The sequence below is a fragment of the Scomber scombrus genome, chromosome 20, assembly GCF_963691925.1.
Source record: "Scomber scombrus chromosome 20, fScoSco1.1, whole genome shotgun sequence".
Classification (NCBI taxonomy): domain Eukaryota; kingdom Metazoa; phylum Chordata; class Actinopteri; order Scombriformes; family Scombridae; genus Scomber; species Scomber scombrus.
In genome coordinates, this window is record NC_084989.1 from 5,434,850 (window position 1) to 5,454,178 (window position 19,329).

The 19,329-nt window shown below is 41.1% G+C and overlaps 1 protein-coding gene and 2 non-coding genes across 3 annotated transcripts; 2 read left to right on the forward strand and 1 right to left on the reverse strand.

Moving 5' to 3' along the window:
• Positions 1 to 348: 348 nt before the first annotated feature.
• jcada (junctional cadherin 5 associated a) lies at positions 349 to 11,685 on the forward strand. Its single transcript, XM_062441579.1, has 4 exons — positions 349 to 873; positions 2,944 to 3,897; positions 4,862 to 8,472; positions 9,383 to 11,685. Exons 1-4 carry the CDS (start codon positions 497 to 499, stop codon positions 9,415 to 9,417), a joined length of 4,977 nt encoding a protein of 1,658 aa, XP_062297563.1. The 5' UTR covers positions 349 to 496; the 3' UTR covers positions 9,418 to 11,685.
• A 3,609-nt stretch (positions 11,686 to 15,294) lies between these two features.
• trnag-ucc (transfer RNA glycine (anticodon UCC)) lies at positions 15,295 to 15,366 on the reverse strand. The gene has a single exon. It is a non-coding gene; the product is annotated as a tRNA-Gly (tRNA).
• Positions 15,367 to 17,089: 1,723 nt separating this feature from the next.
• trnas-aga (transfer RNA serine (anticodon AGA)) lies at positions 17,090 to 17,171 on the forward strand. Its single transcript has one exon. It is a non-coding gene; the product is annotated as a tRNA-Ser (tRNA).
• Positions 17,172 to 19,329: the final 2,158 nt, after the last annotated feature.

A 19,329-nucleotide genomic window follows, 5' to 3' on the forward strand; every position in this document is an offset into this window, starting at 1 on the left:
CCTCCCCTGCCTGCCATGGTTCTGGGAATGGACGGGTTTGGTGTCGGCGCTCTCTGAGTGAGATGGAAAGAGGGTTGTTGCTAGGAGGACTGGAGAAGAGAGGAGGGAGGGAAAGGCAGCTAGGAAGGCGGGTGATCTCGGTTTTGTCGTGGCGGCTCACAATTTGGGTTCGGGGTTTCTCTTTTTTTGTTCCAAGCTCTCAACTGTCCATATGAGTTGGGATCCTTGACAGAATGTGGACACGGGTAGCAGGGATAATGGTTTTACCGTCACCTTCTTTCTCAGTTTCTCGTCTTGTCTCTTCATGTCGTCCCCCTCTGTCTGTTTTTTCTCAGTGATGGCCTCAGCTGCGCAGCTGTGCCGGTGATCCTGCCGCTGCACGTAGGGAAGAAGCAGAGACGCCTTGACAACCGACCTACCTTCCTCTCTCAAAAAAAAGAAAAAGAAAAAAGAGAGAGGAAAAAAAGAAAACACACCAGCATTAACAAATGCGACCATGTACAGCGTGGAGGACCTCCTCATCTCTCATGGATACAAGCTGCCCAAACATACCACCCCCTCTTCCACCCCAACCCCTACCCCGGTCCCCACATCCTCGTCCCACCAGGCTTCCTCATCCTCACCACCGTCTTACAGCAAACATCATGAAATCCTGGAGAACAGGCCTGGCCCCAGGACAGTGAATGGCTATGAAAGAGGGTCCGCAGTACCCTATGGGAACAGCGGCGGAACCAGGCAGCCCCAAGTGTACGCAGGCAGCTGTCCCAGCAACAACAACGAACCCAGGGACAGGAGCCAGTCCAGGCGGGAGGGTGAGAGCCGAGGCCAGATAGACACCCACTCCTTAGGAGAGTCGCTGACCTCAGACAGCGGGTAAGATGTAGTCTGCACTGTACCTTGAGACTAGTGATGTGTTCCTGTCTGGCGGACCCCTTTGCATGCCATCAATACTGAATAATGGCAAAATCATTCATTGCTATGGTGCCTTGATGGAGCAGATTCATGAAATGTTATAGCTAATCAAGTTTTGCATGGGGATTTTGCATCACATTTTAAATGGAACTGCCTCACACTGTCTGTCGGTCCCTCCTGCTGCCTCTCTCTCTCGCTTCTGTCTTTCCCCTTGCGTGTCCCTTCCTCTCATTTCATCTCTATTCCCCTCTCTCCTCCTCTTCCCAATCAAGTCTTGGGCAGGGGAGGAGGGATAATGTGTGCTGGAGTCTTAATCTGCCACACGGGACCTTGCAGTTGTAATCAAAACAGCTTTTGGGCAAACCTATGTGTCCCATTTGAGCATGCCCAGTCTTACACACACAGGTTGCCAGGTTTGTCGAAATATTCCCCTACAGATACTACCCCCAAACATGACCCACATGCCCAGCCATCTTCAACTGTTTCACAAGCATTATACCTAATATATAATTCATACCGCATCAATAATACAAGGCTTTATATAGGGTTTATTTGAATATGTATATGGAGGGAAGGCTATATTTAGCTTAGTCTGGAGTTATGCAATTGAAACCCTCTCGGGTAAGGGCTGTTGGAACGTTTGATAGCTCCACAGATATCGCCTGGCTGCAGCCAATCTGTTTTCTCCTGAAAACAGTGTTGTTTAGTTTGCATATTTGCACCAGTTCTGGGGGTTAGTGTGCTGTAACTGAGACAAAGTCAATACAGCTGTTCCCATGTCCACACAATTAGACAAGCTTGTCAAATTTCTCCCCCCCTTTTCCTTACATTTTGTTTGGCGGACTTTCTTTTTTTCACTAATCCCTTTTTGCCACCAGCCAGTGACAGAGCATCTGAAAATAGTCAAATGACCTTGAATAAAGTCAGTGGATGTGTTAGTGGGGTTTTTTGTTTTTTTTTTCAATTCCTGGTTTTATTTTTGAGAGGAGTAATCCGCATATTCATGTCACTGCTCTGCCAGTGCTATCAGAGCATTCTATTGGGAATGTGGGAATAGCTAAGACATATGTTCTGCGATTTCAGTCTGTTGTTTGTTCATCCTTCTTTTTTTACCCTCATCCAAATCCGTTTTGCCTGGCAGCTTTAGTGTAGATAAGGAACAGGCCTATCTTGGCACTCCCATTAGGCAATGCTACTTAGACCCAATTAGACTAATGATGGTAACTCATCTTACATGAGATGTCCTCAAAATTAGCAGATTGACATGGCTGCTCCCCCCATTTTCCCCTAGCAAACATCTCTGGCCAGTGATGATCATGGATGGAAATGTCAAGGACGCTCAGTGGCCTCAGCCTCAAGGGGCCGTACACATGTGCATGCATTTTGTTTACGTTGTCAGTTAGTCACTCCAAAAATAGCCTGAATTCAGCTCGATCGAAAGACAAATGCGCCCTGTTGTAGCCCATCAGGTCTGCCATCAAACACTCTCTCAAGGATATAATAAAAGCTTTCCTTACACTGGTGCAGTGAGAGGCATCTCATTTCCTCACATTAGGATCTGAGGGACAGTCCAATAGAGATTGTCAATGAAACGTCCTCTAAATTGTTGATCTGTCTTGGAGGACATCCGCGACGAACAGACATAGTGTGTCATTGTGTAATGTGTTCATTATACCCCATAGAAAATCACAATTACCAGGCACTGCACTGCTACTCATGGTCATCTGTCTCCATCTAGTGGGAGATGAATTCACATTGTAGACTTATTTGGCCTCTTTTCCTTTCAGTAATACTTATTTGTTGACATTTAATGGTTCTGACTAATCACACCGGTAACTTATCATACCTGGCCACATGCTGTGTAAAGTAGCTGTGCCTGTCAGATTGTTGGTTTTGTAGAGCCATGCTACTAGCCCCACTAAGAACTTAGGAAAGCTGGGAGAATATGGTGCTTCATTGTTGAACATTGTTCAACCATCTGACAATAACTTTCTTGACACATACTGACACCTGGTGTATTTTTCCTCGAAGGTTCTGTGATGGCAGCAGAGGTCCGCAGTCGCAGTCCAAGGATGTGTCCTACTGGAGAAGGAGAGGCCAGGACTTCACTGTGCTGTTGGACTATGCTGACCTCAGAGAGTCCCATGGAGCAGGGCAGGGGGGTTACAACAGGCCAGAGGGGCCTCAGCAAGCAAGAGGCCAAGAGGTGCCTGCGGAGGAGCGTCAGAGGGCAGCCCAGGAGAGGCAGCGCTGGGCAGCCCAGGCGCAGGCCCATTCTCAGGCTCAAGCCCAGGTCCAGGCGCAGGCTCATGCTCAGGCTCGCTCGAGAGAGAGGGAGGCAGCTCTCCATCAGTGGAGGGTGGCGAGTGAGAGAAAGTGCCAGAGCCTGGGGACAGATGAGTGGCGACCAGCCGTGAGCTTTGGCCGCCAGCTGTCACAGAGTGAGGGTGAGCGTTGGGCACAGGAGCAGCAGCGGCTCCATGCCAGGACACCAGAGGGCATGGTAGTCCACCCCAGGACCAAAGCCAAATCCCAGTCCCTGCCAAGGATGCTGCAGCCTGAGAGCCTGCAATATGTGGATATAGCTTCATCTGGTCAGGAACTGTACAGGCGGGTCAATGGCCACCCACTGTCACACCACAACCTTTACAGGGCAGCTCACTGGCCGGAGAATGGGAGGCCAGCCAGCGCCAACCAACTCTTAATGACACCAAAGTCCCGCTTCACCCGACCCCCTAGACCTCCCTCCTACGAGATGCACCAGCAGATCAGGGGAAGCTGTGAGGTGTTGTCTGGGAGAGACTCAGTTATCCCCCAGGCCAGGGATAGAACACCACTTCCCTTATCAAGGACAGGTGACACCCAATTGGACTATTTTGCACAGGACTCTGGACCTCCAGGATACATCCCTCCCCCATCATATAAGAGAGCCCCAATGATGGGAGGGGGGCGCCGGGGATATGGTGAAATTGGTGTTGACTACAGGTAAATTGCTCTTTTTACAAGGATTCCTAAGTTAAGGGTATTTGTAATGTTTATTGGTATTTAGCTTGAATCTTTAATGTTTGACAGCTCCCCTCATTTAAGAGACAGTTGTTGGTTATTTGTCTTTAATTGATGTATTCAGGAGTAAACAAAAGCTGCATTTTAGTTAAAGTCTGTGTAAAGTAAGAATAAATATGTGTTCTGAGTTTGACATACCACAGAAAAGTGTGTTGTTAACCACCCTGCCAAATTTGAATGATTAAAAAAATCAAATATATGAAATTAGGCTTCAAAGTTGTGTAAAAATCTGCCTATTTCTCTTCTCCCAAACGCTGTGGGAGTAGCCGCCGAGTTCGCTGAAACCCCGCCCCCTACCGACCTCACCTGTCAATCAAAGTCACCACCTCTACCAGAAACATGGACGCTACGTCTGAGAGCTTTCTGCTGCTAACTCAGCTGCTAGTTCGGCGGCTAACTCAGCTAACTGGCTAACTGTAGACTGTAGTAGTAGTAGTAGTGTGCGCTGAATGTATTTATACCTCTACAGCAGCGTAACGCGGCAGTGATTTTCAGACCCGCCCACTAATTCCTGAACACAGAAATCTTGAAGCCTAGCTCCACAATTCAAATCTAAATGGTTGAAATGCTTTTTATAGACCCAAGTCATAATCACATAGATCTTCTCAAAAAGGTTTTATGTTATGCAATGGAGTTTCTCCAGTCTTTCTCTATTCTTTAGTGTTTGTTCTATGGTCTCTGGAGATACCTGTTTATGTTTACAAATGTAACGTTCCAGTGCAATGAACTCACCAAACACACACTGGAAGAGAGCAATATAATTAGGTTGCTTGGTATCACTGTATTTATTTTGTTAGCCTCTGCTCTCCTATTTTAATCCTGTGCATTATGTCTTCTTAAGCCGTCGTTATGTAAATAAAGTGTAACTGTGCTGTTCTACTCTTAGGTACAGAGGAGATATATACCAGCAGATACAGGTAGCTCCAGATGGATCTCACTGGATCACCAGACATCCAGCAGGTTCCTGGCCTGATCCCCAGAGAGAGAGAAGCATGTCCAGCCAGAAGCAGCTTTATCCTGTGTATACTACCCAGGAGCGCCCCGGTGGAGGGGTCCAATATATCCCCTTCGATGACCCCCGCATCCGCCACATTTCCTCATCCCTGGGTGGCAATTCTCTGACGGACGCTGACAAAATCCGCCACATCCGCAATGAGCTTCCCAGCGTCACCGTGTCGGAGCCTGTATCCGACGACAGTGCCTTTTTGCCCCCGCCATTGGGGCCTTTCATCGCTGCCAAACTGGCAGATGATGCCAACCAGACGTGTTCTAGCGACTTCGACAATGACAATAACAGGTGGCACAGCAATTTGCACAAAGAGACTGTCGATAACTTCCCAGCAACTGACCAAAACTGCAACAACAGATATCCCAAAAACCAACGTCCTCCTCCATCGCCCTCTTCAGCCTTCCACGCCCCATTAACAAGAGCATCATCTCGCCAGGGGTCCAGTTCAGATCAGGTCTTTGCAGAAACCATCACTCAAGTAAAGAAAATTGTCCCAGAATCGGGGCCTGAAAACAACAGGAACAGCAAGAGAAGAGTGAGTGAGACCATCTTCTGCCTTGTGTCTGTCCCCGTTCACACACCGACTAACATCAACAAAGACTCAGCGGCAGATCAGAACAACAATGAGACAATACCAAGCCTGACTGTCACCAACACAGATACTTTTGCTGTAGGCCTCAAAGAGACACACAATGTGCGAAGCAAGTCTGTGAACGAGATGCCCATTAAACCCCACTACTCTCACTTTCACACCAGCAGCACATCCTCCATGAGGAATTACAAGAGAGCTCCTTTAAGGAAGGAGATTATCGATGCCTGGGCACTTCAAGCCAGTGAAGACAAAGAGTTGTGTTATGCTGGGTCCTGGCCAGGAAACCAATATCGTAACCAGGAAACTCAGACTGGCTCACCTTTGACGGTGGTAAAAAGTCCAGAACCCCAGATCCCTCCTGGAGTACAAGAGCCTGTTCAGTCTGCCTCAGATACAACCACAGACAGTGGTATGGGGGCAGACAGTAACTCCTCTTATGGTTACCCCATGACTGGCCAGAAAAACCTTCATCCCTCCAGCAACAGCGCCTTTTCCCGTCTCAGCCTCAGCCCAACACAACCACCCTTGGTGCAACCCTTACAAGACCTATCCTCCCCATTTAAGGACCGGCATCAGGGAGACCTGCAGCCATCGTCTCCCAGGAAAGGCAATTCCAGTCCCCCAGAAAGTGCGGAGCAAGTGGCCTTTGGTCAGTTCCTCTTAAAGCCAGTAAACCGACGACCCTGTGATGCCATTGGTGAACTGGAGAGCATTAATAAGGAGATGGAAGACACCATCAGCAAAAGACCCAATGTGGGTCAAAGTATTGATGATTTAGATGGAGTGAAGATGAAATCAGATCGGTTTAAATCAGGAGCACATTTCAATGCTGGTCCAGAACCAGGCAGGGAAGCTATCAGTCTTCCACCCATGCACATGGAAATACCCAACAACATTAAAGTAAGGTCAACGTCTTTTGCTTCTACTGCTGATCTAGACTCTATGGTAATGAGAAGTGCTTTCTCCAGGCCACAGACCAATAACTTACCCTCAACAAATGAGGTGTCCATAATCCCCTGTCCAGGCCCAAGAGACAATTGCCTCCTGTCCTCACTGTCCCTACACAGTGAATCAAACCGACTATATAGGCAGGACATCCCAGTCCCTCAAGAGTCATTGCTGAGGGATGTGGGGCTAACAGTCTACACAGAGACTCCTGGTGGTCCTGGGGAGCCAATGCAGCGCTCACTGTCTGTCCCATCTCCACTTGATCACAAGGAGCTCAGTCAGTCAGCACAGCTCTCGTGGGAGAGCAGGACAGCACTTGTTAAAAATAGTGGTATCCCTGAGCACAATTTGAATCAAGAGCTTCAGGCTGAAGGGGGGACGGAGAGAAAGGCTCAATCAGATGACAAACCACAATTCAGGGGTGAGCTCAGTTTGGGCATCTGTAGGACCAGGAGCGAAAGTAACCGATCACCTAAGAGTGAAGGTTCCCCACATGTCACCAGGTTGAGAAGGGAGGTTTCTTTTGTGTTTGAGGGTGATCATGGCAATGATAGATACAGCATCTCTGAGCCTCTGAACTATAAGAAAGAGTCAACAATAGCAGATAAGCACCTGGAGAATTTACTGATTCAGGAGAAAGCCAATGCTTTACCTGCAGAGGACCTTACCAAACTGTATGAGGTCAAATGTGCAAAGGGCATCCCTGAAAATGAGTCCATCGAGCAGAGGGCTGCCAGAATCCTGGGTATAGCCGTTCCAGTGGAGGCGTTGGGCGTGGCTGACAAACAATCAGAGGACAATGAGGATGATATTGTAACTAGTGTAGCTGAGAATTTTCCAAGTCAAGACGAAGAGAAACAGCAGGTGATAGGAGAGTGTGAGCAAGTCAAAGAAGACTCCCTGATTGTCCAGGGAGCAGAGACAGAGGAGGTCAACGAGACAAGATCGGGAGTGGACCATGGAGTGGAAGATGACAGACAAAAGCACAGCAACAGCCATGATGGTGAAGACAACCAAGATATTGACACTCAGTCAGCAGCAGTGCTGGACCTGCCCGAGTTTCCACCCAGTAACCTTCCCCTATCCCTACCCGTCACCCCTGATAAAAAGCTAGCACTGAGCACGTGTACTGGAGAAAAGAAGGGGCGTGGTGGAACATGCAAACTAATCGAATCCCTGCAAGATAAGCTAAGCTCTTCTGCTTCTTCATCTGCCACATCTCTGGGCAGGTCAACCCCAGACAGAATGGCCCGCTTCAAAGAGCTGGACTCAGTGTCTCGAATAAGACGCCTCAGCCTCAAAGGCTCAGAGTCCGAAGGAGAAGCTGATTCTGTAGAGCGAGATGGCGACAGAGACGAAAGCGAGGTTCAAGAAGAGACAAAGGGGGAGGTTGTGGAGAAAAAAGAGGACGAAGAGGACAAGAAAGCAGAAAAAGAAGACAGGAAGGAGGAGGAAAACCTAGATGAACATGAGAATGCACATGAAACACATGACAAGATAGGAGACCCTGAAGAAGAATGTAAAGCTGAAGAAGAGAATGAAGGGATATGCAAGGGAGAGCAAAGACAAGAAGAGGAGACAGAAAACGTGAATGTTGACATTGCACTAGATGTAGGGAAGGAAGGAAGTAGAGAAGTAGATATTGAATTAAAAACAGAAGAGGCAGAAGAAGAGGTGGAACTGGAAATTGTGGAAGATGACAAAGAAAAGCCTGTAGAGAAGGTGAGAGATGGACAGAATGGAGCAGAAGTCAGCGGAGGAGAACCGACACAAGACGCTGAGGGAGAACAGATACCCAAACCAAAGCAGCGCACCAGGCTCCAGAAGCCTCCTCTGCTTCCTAAACCTCGCAGCGTTCCCAAGAGAGAAATAACTCTGCCACTCAACTTCAGCACTGGGACCTGTGGCCCCTCAAATATGGAGGATGAGGAGATGCTCTCTGTCTCAGGTGAGTGTGTAGGAACCATTTTATTTTGCTTATGTTGTACAATTTGGATATAAGCTACTGTGTAAAAAGGTACATTGTTGATTGTGATTATGTTGCAATAGTTCACATCTCAAGGAAATATGTTTGTTTGCTTTTTTCTGAGTGAGTAAGATTATAAGGTTAATACTGGTATCATGTCTGTGTGTTAAGTATGGAGCTGGAGTCAAGACTTGATTAGCCTAGCTTAGCATAATGATGGGATGTCGTGGGAAATTGCCATCCTAGGCTATATTGACCCTATCGTCCCTTTCTGTCATACCTCCATACTTAAGCTGGCATATGTGGAATTAAACCGGTCTTCAAAAGTGTTAGATTTAACTTGGTGGGCCCAAAAGTTTTCATCTATCTAATGGTATGATGGTACCACATCTGGCAATCTCACAGTAATGACAAGACCTCTGGATGCTGTGCAGTGTCACAGTCACTGGATACGGCTCTTGTCGGTCAAGAAACAGTTGCAGCACGTAACCCAGCTTAAACCACAAATTATAGTTCTGACCATTCTTTTTGTGTACAGATGAAACAAATGAGATGCAACATGTTAGTTGGCTTATTTTCTCACTTGGATCAAGCTAGACTTGCTCTATCCCACTGCCTTTAGTCTTTATTAAGACTTAAAAGACAAGTGTGCAGGATTTTGTGGCATCTAGCTTTTAAGCTTGACCAACCAAGTCTCTATCATCAGCTTCATACTTAATGCACAAAAATGAGATTCTTCTCATCTTACTCCAGGAAAGACAGAAATTAAATGTGTTTCCCAAAAATGTTGAACTATTCCTTTAATTTCCACACTTCTATGGCCAAATAATATAATTCCCACTTGTTTTCAATTGTGTTGTCTGATCTTTTCTTTCCTCTCTTTTCTCATCAGACTCCTACGACCCCAGTCGAGTGGAGAGAGTGTAACCTCTGACTCTGCCTTCACCACTGTGGAAATCTGTCTTTCTCGAGTTAACAGCTTTTTCCAACAACAAAGGCTTTCATCTCATCTCATAGCTTAGTCAGCTGTGACCCGTCCAATATTGCTACACATTACTCCTCACAAAACTGTCCTGGTGCTGCGGGAGCATTTTTACAGCCAAATAAAGGCGCCGCTGGTGCCAATTCTCCAGGCCTTCTCAACCTTGTCCTTCCATTCCATCCACTCCTCAAAAGTTTATCTGCTCACAGCAAGCGGACTTCCTCCTTTTTGAAGTTGTCTTATTTTGCTTTTGGAAAAATGCATGTCATTATTCCCGTCTGCACTCGGGCTCCGTGCTGAGCTTCAGTGTTGAAATATGAATGTAAAAGTGCTTCTGCTCTTCAAACAAAAGAAATGTAACAGAAAAAAAATAGAAAAGATGGCAACAGTATTGCATTACAATCAGTATTAATCTACACCAAATGTAAATAAGAGAAAGGTATAAGATTTTATTAAGAGTATTAAAAAAACAGTTTAAGACATTTAATTGCTGAATAAATGTATATTTTCTTATCTATGTTAAGAAAAGACTAGATTTTTGGAAGTGTAGTCTTTGGGTGTATTACTAATAATGAAACCCCCTGCTCTTTATTCTTATACTTGTGTGATATAGAATGTACTCAGAGCCCGGATTGCAATGAGAAACACTGTGGTCCTTGAATAGTTTCACTCAAGAGCAATATAGTCGTCGTACACAGGGCGTTCGTGACATGATTTGAGTAGTAAGTCTCCTTTTCGAGGAGCTGATCTCATTTAAATGTCTGCTTTAAAGCTTCTTCTTTCGGTACAAGTGTTAGATTGGCACTGCTGAGATGATTGGCTTTATGTTACCAGCGATGCACCTGGTAATCTCTTCAAGTACTCAGAGATTAGACCCGGTGGGATTCATGTTCGCACCCTCCCCTGTTCCCCGGCGCCGTCAAACTCAGCATTAGCCATCGCAGCATGTATCAGAACTGTCTGATTTGGGTGTTATTTTTTGTTAATCCTCATACTGTTCAAGAAGAAAACTATATTTTGTGGCATTAACAGAAGTCTATATTTAACCGTGTGGTTTGCTTTGTTCACATCTTAGTTTGTGTGTGATTTCAGAAGTGCTTCTTTTGCAGGAAGTGATAGATGTAGCTATATTGATCGCAGTGTGCCTTGTACACACTGTTTCTGTGGAGAACTTCATTTGTGTGTCATACATCCAGTATTCTAATTTAACTCATTTAAACTGAACATCAGTAATTCAGTTTACTTTCATGAAAAAAAAGAAACATTTGAAGTTGTTTTTGGCAATAATATTGAATATTAAGCTAAATATGCTTAATATTGATGCTGTACAGAACATTGCTTTTGGAATACTAATCACAGTATCTGAACATGTTCAGTAATTTAATGTTGACATATCAGTGCTTTATAAGTTGTGGGCATAACTGGCAATTGGTTTAAACTCACTTTACTTATGGGGTAGCAATACAAGAAATTTCAAATCATACCAAACCAAACTTTACGCTATGCATTTGGACATCAACATTTACTGGGTTTAATACCAAATTCAAAGCTAAAACTGCAACTTCTGGTTTGCTTGTTTGACCGTGTCACCTGCAAGATTGTTGCTGTTGTCCGTAAAGCCCATGTTTGATCCAGCTGTATGTGACGTTGAAGCCGTTGGATCTGGTTGTTGACTTGTGAGGAAGCAGCTCTGACTCAAGATCATCAGTAGAAGCTCCTCACAAGTTTTGTTTTTGTCCTGTTATCAACCCAGTCCCTGTACCTCTGTGTTCCAGGTAATGTGTTATCTGGTCATTCTCGTAGGTCTTTTTGTACTGCAGGTTCTTTGTAACATATAGACTATTGGTGCACATCTTGCTTTGATATTTTCTATTTTCATACAGGAGTATGTACAGCTTCTTTTGTATGCGCGGCATCTTTTTTTTTTCTTTTTCTTTTTTTTTGTGCATGAAATGCGTAAGACGTCACAGAGAAGGTGTATTTGCATATAATTGCATTTGGTACTATATAGTCTATCCAATAAACAACTGTTATATTTCATATAATGTATATTTTATTTTCAGAAGTTATGCTACATATTTAAATCAGAAATCAAGGTATTTTTAGATTATTGTGAAAAGGGAACTGTTTTTGAAGGCACAATATTTGTCTATATTTGAAATGATCATTATGAATGATCATGAATAGAGACAAGTGTGTGCTATTGTACAGTACTGCAGACTATTCATAAATAAAAGTCTTTGCATGAAATCTTTTGTCTCTCATTTTGCTCATTTCATTATATTATACCAGACACCATGCAAAGACAAAGATTGGACAGTTATGGAACTAATAATAAATGCTACTGCTTTGATTTTTGGGGATGAAAGTATATAATAGTATATATGTGTCATAACTAGGGCTGGACTATAACATAATAGTGGCCAGTAACCAATGAAGCAATGACAAATTATTACATTATTGGTCATTATTCTATTATTGGCTCCAGTTATTACATTTATAAAGAACGTTTTAACCTAGCCAGTAATGTAATAACAAGCCAATAACTTGATAACTTATTACATTATTGGCAAAAAGTTATTACGTTATTTGGTCAGAAATTGTATTAAGTTATTGCAAATGATTACGTTATCAGTTATGTTATTGGCCACAGATACTGGATTGAAGAAAGACAAAACATAATAAACAATGGAATTAACACAGATGTGACAGAACATGCATTTATCAGACATTTACATTACAGTGACTCAGGCAGGTGTCAGATTCCTCTCAGAGGAAAAAGTAACCATGTATTTACCAGCAACGTAATACAAATATACTAAAAAGGTAAAAGGAAAGAGAAAAAGTAGATACATGTGAGTGTCATTACTTAACAACAAAATAAAATGAAATAAGTAGACAGATGTTGTGCAGAGGTGCGTTTAAGAGGGTCTCGGTCATGCTCATTTATGACATGGAGTCAGTCTGTTATTCTCCTATTCCAGCCAGCAACACAGATGAATTCTCAGAGAAGAGGTGGGAAGAATTCCTTCATGAAAATCCAACATATCAACAGTATGATGTGTGCCCACTGAGAGAAACAAGAGCCACTCATGTCAGTGTAGAGCTACTATGTTTAGTTATGAGACCCACTTTTATCCTACAAAGATCCTGCTCAGTGAAACTAATTCCCATTTATTGTGTTTTACATCAGCTAATAAGCTAAATGAATCCATATACAGTTCATAATATGGTTGGGAGATTAAATTAGGATTGATGTTGTGATGCCCTCAAAAGATTAATGGCAGCGTTTGCTCCTGGCTCCGTCCCAGCCCCTTGAAAGCACCGAAACATGAATCATGCTGACACCCGACATGGAACTGGACCTTTGATTTAGCTTTAAATTGAAATTTGAGGCACAGTTCGTTCCACCCGACTATATTTTATAAGTAGTTTAAGTAGCCCAGATGAATGATTTGGCAGTTATTGCCACTGTGTTGTATTGTCTGATCAGAAACTTGTACAGTTTCTACTTCAACAACAAATCCACAATTTACATTACATCATTTTCCCTGTATACTGCTGAGTCAGTATGGACTGAATAAAACAAACCCATTATATTTCAAATATTTTCTAATTGCTTACATTCTGATCATACTGAGTGTTATTTATCAGTATTGTAATTCAGAAGTTAGATTAAAGATTAGCATGTGAAATGACAAAATCCGCTGCACAGTGGTATAATGTAATTGTCCAGGCATTATGAAAGAAGAGCCTAGAAAACATTAATACCAATATAATCCTGGAGCAGTGGAGACAGATGTGGAGAAAAGCTCGCTATAAGTACAGATACTTTTCAATTTGGAATAACTGATTAATTCAGCTTCTTGGGAAAAATGTATGGGAATTGTGGCTTGAATATAGAATATATTAATATTAATATTATGATATATGTGATGTATGTTAGTGATGCAGTGAGTAAATAAACACACTAGATATTATAAACACTGATGTTATTATACAACAGTTGGAAATTGGAAACATGGATGATAATTACCGCTGAAAATGCTTCTTTGTCTCTGTTTTGAAAGGTTTTAGAGAGCGATTAAGCCTGAAGCTGTGTTTATATGAGAAGATGCTGTGCAGTATGTTGTTCCTGTCATCAAGTATATCTAAATAATTATTTGGATTTGCATTGGCAGGCTTTACTGGTGCTTCAAGGATTAGAAGAGTCATCCAAATGCCTACATTTGCCTACAGACATTGGCTCCTGTAAATCTCTGATAGCAAGTTGTAACATTTCTATTGTTCCTACTTACTTACTCTAATGTATATGAAAAAGAAAGCATCAATTGAAACAAATATTGCAATTATTTTTATTGTGTGAAAATGTGCTGGCCCACTTTGGTTGTATTTATGCTGTCTTATATTCATTCTTCTTAAGTTGGTTGTTTTGTCGTAATTTAGTCGTATTAACTACTTTTATATGTTAGAAAACGGAACAACTGAGAGATAATATTTCAGTGTTGTTGTCTCCATACTGGTTATGTAGTCCATCATATAACTTTTTGTATATGTGAGCTTTTGTAATCTTGCTTGAACATTTGTATACAATGTAACCATCAAACCATCTCTGAGGCACATTAAAGAGTTCCAGTAGGCTCCAGGCTCACCATCCCTGTGTGATTTAGTGTGGATTCACAATTATTATGTTATGTTTTCATTGTGAGGTTATTCATTAATTTGTTCTTAAAAATAAATTAAGATGAGAGTTTGGAGCTACCAACCAACACCAAACAAGAGCTGTGTTGAGAAGACTGCTGCACATACACACTCTCAGTATCACTGTTCACTATAAACTAGTCAAAACAGAAGTGAAACTGCTGATCATACATTATTTCACACCATTCCTACTCAGTTTTGGGCAGGATGTGCTGGTTTATGTGTCATTGAAAGGGAATTGGGTGTTGCCGCTCTGCCCTGCTCTCCCTCTTACTAAAAACACCACAAGTGAGGAGGGTGTTTCAAGTCTGGTGTTAAAGCTTTCTGCATACATACAACTTTCACAATGGTCATTCTTACAGGAAATTGACATAGTACAAGCGCCATCTGCTGGAAAGATTGAATATCTATTCTGTATTTTCTAAATATGATATATTGATCATACCTCTGACAATACAAAATAATAGATCCTAGTGGGTAAAAGTAATAAGAAGAAAGCAGTGTTTAATGCTGGTGTGCACTCTCTTCTCTTCTTCAGCTTTGCCATGTTTTCTTGTTGCTTAGCAGTATATTACTTGGCAGCACAAACTACACATCTGCACTTCATCATTGGTTAAATGCAAGAGGATTAATTGCAGCCGCTGGTATATAAATAACAGGACATCCCTGATATCACTTAAAGTCATCAACATCAAGAGCTGAAAACAACTGTTTCGTGCCAACTTATTTCACTTTCAGCCGTTTTTTCACCATTGAAAAACAAATGAACTCACTGCATGAGTAATGATCGCGCGTAAATCTGCCAAACCCATCCTGACGCGCATCGTTACGCTCGAAATAAAGAGTTATTATACATCAATGAACGCGTGAGAGCTCTATGTTATACACGAACAAGCAAAGAAAAACACTACCAATTGCGTGTTGCTGTGCAGAGACAGATGATGCACAATGTCTCCAGCTGCGTTTACAAAACAATCATTACGTTTTCAAATCATGTTAAATAGAAGCAGAGGTGTGAACGCATGTTTAAACTAAGTTGCGTCAGTGTGAGGAGTTATTGTAGCTTTATTATACAGACATCATTCCAGATGTGTACAACATGAGAGGGGAAAAGAGAGCTTTGCGATGGCCGGGAATCGAACCCGGGTCAACTGCTTGGAAGGCAGCTATGCTCACCACTATACCACCATCGCTTTGTAACAAATACTTATACTGCTTTGAACTGAACCAGAATGTGAGGAATTCAAGAGGGAAAGGGGAGAGAGGAGGAGGAGCAGAGGAGAGGAAGGCGGAGAAACATCTGTAAGAGGAGAAAAGTAGAGAGTAACTCCTGCCTCTGTGACCATTTTTAACTCCATGATAACTAACTGAGCTATACCGTATGAACTCTGCACTGTACGTAGAGTAAATTTAAAGTATAAACACTAACACTTCATTTTTTAAAGTATTGTATGTTGTGTTACAAAAATAAGAGCATTTAGCATTAAAATATGAAGATCACACACCTGTACATTCCCCCTGCACACTTGCCTGTTGTCATTTTTGTAGCAGAACTGAGGACAGAAAACTGATCTTATACTCTTACTGTTAGCATTCATTAACCCAGTAGGACCTCTGTTCTCTGTAAATATGGAGGATCATTTCACCCAGACAGCAACAAAAAACGGCACATTAACTATCATTATAAATACTGAGATAATCAGGGTGTGATTACGCTTAAAAAGGGAAAAAGCAAACTGAAAAAAAGATTTGCAATTTAATGGATATGTGAAATCTAGACTGCATGTTTAAAATACATTATGTGTCTGTATGAATGTGCATTAAGTGCTGGTCACACCAAACTGTCCAACTATCTATTAATTTAATATCAGGCTGCATCTAATTAACTGGATTTATTTTATGATTAAGTGATAACAATGCTGAAAGTAGCATTAAGCCAGTCTTAATTTTATAGATTTGTATTTATTTATTGTTTTTTGCTTTACTTAAACACATTTTTTAGTTATTTATAAAAATAAAAATAAATCTCCCAAACTTTAACTGTAACTAGCCTATTCAATGAGAAACATAAAAAGTTTACATACAGTAATATAATAATGATTTATGTTCTTCATAAGAGACGCAAATGACGCAGTGACACGTGGCATTGAATAACTTCCATACCATTGAACATTTAATCTATTTACAGAGCCACAGTTCACACAGTTGCATACGTGATGCAGGAAACACACCTTCAGTCAATTATGTGCGGTCTGAAAAGCCGCTAACGTGGGCATAAGTCTATGATTGAATGACATGCGATTTACTTGGGTAAAGTTAGAAAGAGATTTGTTTTGTTTTTGTTTTTATGTTGTTATAGTCATCAATATGTTTCTGGTTGTTGAAGTGGTTATGATCTCATTCAGTTTCATGTACATAACAGATGACTTTAAGTTCAACAAAGTTTTAAACATTGGAAAAAACCTTTTACATACATATGGATGAGAATGACCTCGTTACACATCAAAACACACAGTGAATGACTTTCATTCAAATGTAAGATCCTGCTACAACTGCCCCATCTAGTGGCGTTTACATGCTACTCAGAAACGTGTTAGTCACTGTCAATGAAATCGACCTGATTACATTCTGTGTTAAAAGAGAGGACACACACATGAATTGCATGTGCTTTGTTGCATGTATGTGTCTGCTACTTTTATTTCACCATGATGACTTCTTATATGTTCTGATGCAAACACTAATTATTCTGCCAACAGACGTACACTTCATAGTTTCACTTTAGTCTGTCTCAATCCGCATTATAACCCGCATTATGTGCAAGCAGGTATTACATCCGACTAAATTTAGAATGCAATTGTAATATATATATATAATTTTTTTTTAAATGAATTACAACGTTAAAATAGAGTTTTGCAGGTTGTCGTGGCCGAGTGGTTAAGGCGATGGACTAGAAATCCATTGGGGTCTCCCCGCGCAGGTTCGAATCCTGCCGACAACGAAACTTTATGTCAAATCGCATACTTGGGTAAAGTTAGAAAGAGATTGGCAGATTTGAACTTCAGCGATCAATAGCTCATAAACGAAACATTGTTAAAACATAAAAAATGTCTCTTTCCTATCGTTGTAAGGTAGACTATTGACTACAAACTCATTTTCGCCAAAACGAGTCGTCCTCCAGGCTGCAGGAAATATATTGCTCTCTATGCGCTGCGGGCGGAGAGGCAAGCGCTTAGGGACCGTCTACAAAGTGCAGTACCATAGCAAAAAATATTCAATATCTCCACTTTTATTCACAGTAGTCTCACCAAATTCACTCCACACATCAACGGTCACCTGATAATCACAGTACAAAAGTTATTTCATAAAAAATCTTTTTGCATATTTTTGGGGAATTTTATTGTGAAAAATCGTCAATATCGTCAATATTATACACTGTATACTCACCAAAAACATGCTAAACAACAAGGGTCACCTGATAGTCATACTACATAAGTAATTTCATAAAAAGGTGTTTTTGTTTATTTTTGGGGAATTTTATTGTGAAAAATCGTCAATAGCGTTAATATTATACAGTGTAGGATGACCAAAATCATGAAACACAACAATGGTCACCTGATAATCGTACTACAACAGTTATTTCAGAAAAATGTGTTATTGCATATTTTTGGGGAATTTTATTGTGAAAAATCGTCAATAGCGTTAATATTATACAGTGTAGGATGACCAAAATCATGAAACACAACAAGGGTCACCTGATAATCGTACTACAACAGTCATTTCAGAAAAAAAATCTTTTTGCATATTTTTGGGGAATTTTATTGTGAAAAATCGTCAATAGCATTAATATTATACACTGTATACTCACCAAAATCATGAAACACAACAAGGGTCTCCTGGTAATCATACTACAACAGTTATTTCAGAAAAATGTGTTTTTGTTTATTTTTGGGGAATTTTGTTGTGAAAAATCGTCAATAGCGTTAATATTATACACTGTATACTCACCAAAATCATGCTACACAACAATGGTCACCTGATAATCATACTACAACAGTGATTTCAGGAAAAAAAAAAAGTTTGCATATTTTTGGGGAATTTTATATTGAAATATTTTCAATAGCGTTAATATTATACAGTGTAGGATGACCAAAATCATGCTATACAACAAGGGTCACCTGATAATCATACTACAACAGTTATTTCAGAAAAACGTGTTTTTGTTTATTTTTGGAGAATTTTATTGTGAAAAATCGTCAATAGCGTTAATATTATACACTGTATACTCACCAAAATAATGCTATACAACAAGGGTCACCTGATAATCATACTACAACAGTTATTTCAGGAGAAAAACAATTTGCATATTTTTGGGGAATTTTATTGTGAAAAATCGTCAATAGCGTTAATATTATACACTGTATACTCACCCAAATCATGCTACACAGCAATGGTCACCTGATAATCATACTACAACAGTTATTTCAGGAGAACATTTTTTTGCATATTTTTGGGGAATTTTATTGTGAAAAATCGTCAATAGCGTTAATATTATACACTGTATACTCACCCAAATCATGCTACACAGCAATGGTCACCTGATAATCATACTACAACAGTTATTTCAGGAGAAAAAAATGTTGCATATTTTTGGGGAATTTTATTGTGAAAAATCGTCAATAGCGTTAATATTATACACTGTATACTCACCCAAATCATGCTACACAGCAATGGTCACCTGATAATCATACTACAACAGTTATTTCAGGAGAAAAAAAATTTGCATATTTTTGGGGAATTTTATTGTGAAAAATCGTCAATAGCGTTAATATTATACACTGTATACTCACCCAAATCATGCTACACAGCAATGGTCACCTGATAATCATACTACAACAGTTATTTCAGGAGAAAAATTTTTTGCATATTTTTGGGGAATTTTATTGTGAAAAATCGTCAATAGCGTTAATATTATACACTGTATACTCACCCAAATCATGCTACACAGCAATGGTCACCTGATAATCATACTACAACAGTTATTTCAGGAGAAAAAAATGTTGCATATTTTTGGGGAATTTTATTGTGAAAAATCGTCAATAGCGTTAATATTATACACTGTATACTCACCCAAATCATGCTACACAGCAATGGTCACC

Bases quoted from the DNA above. Each gene is read 5' to 3' on its own strand.
- jcada (XM_062441579.1), top strand. From the start codon at position 497: ATGTACAGCGTGGAGGACCTCCTCATCTCTCATGGATACAAGCTGCCC. The intron at 874-2,943 runs GTAAGATGTAGT...TTTTCCTCGAAG, and splicing joins TCGCTGACCTCAGACAGCGG to GTTCTGTGATGGCAGCAGAG. The intron at 3,898-4,861 runs GTAAATTGCTCT...TTCTACTCTTAG, and splicing joins GAAATTGGTGTTGACTACAG to GTACAGAGGAGATATATACC.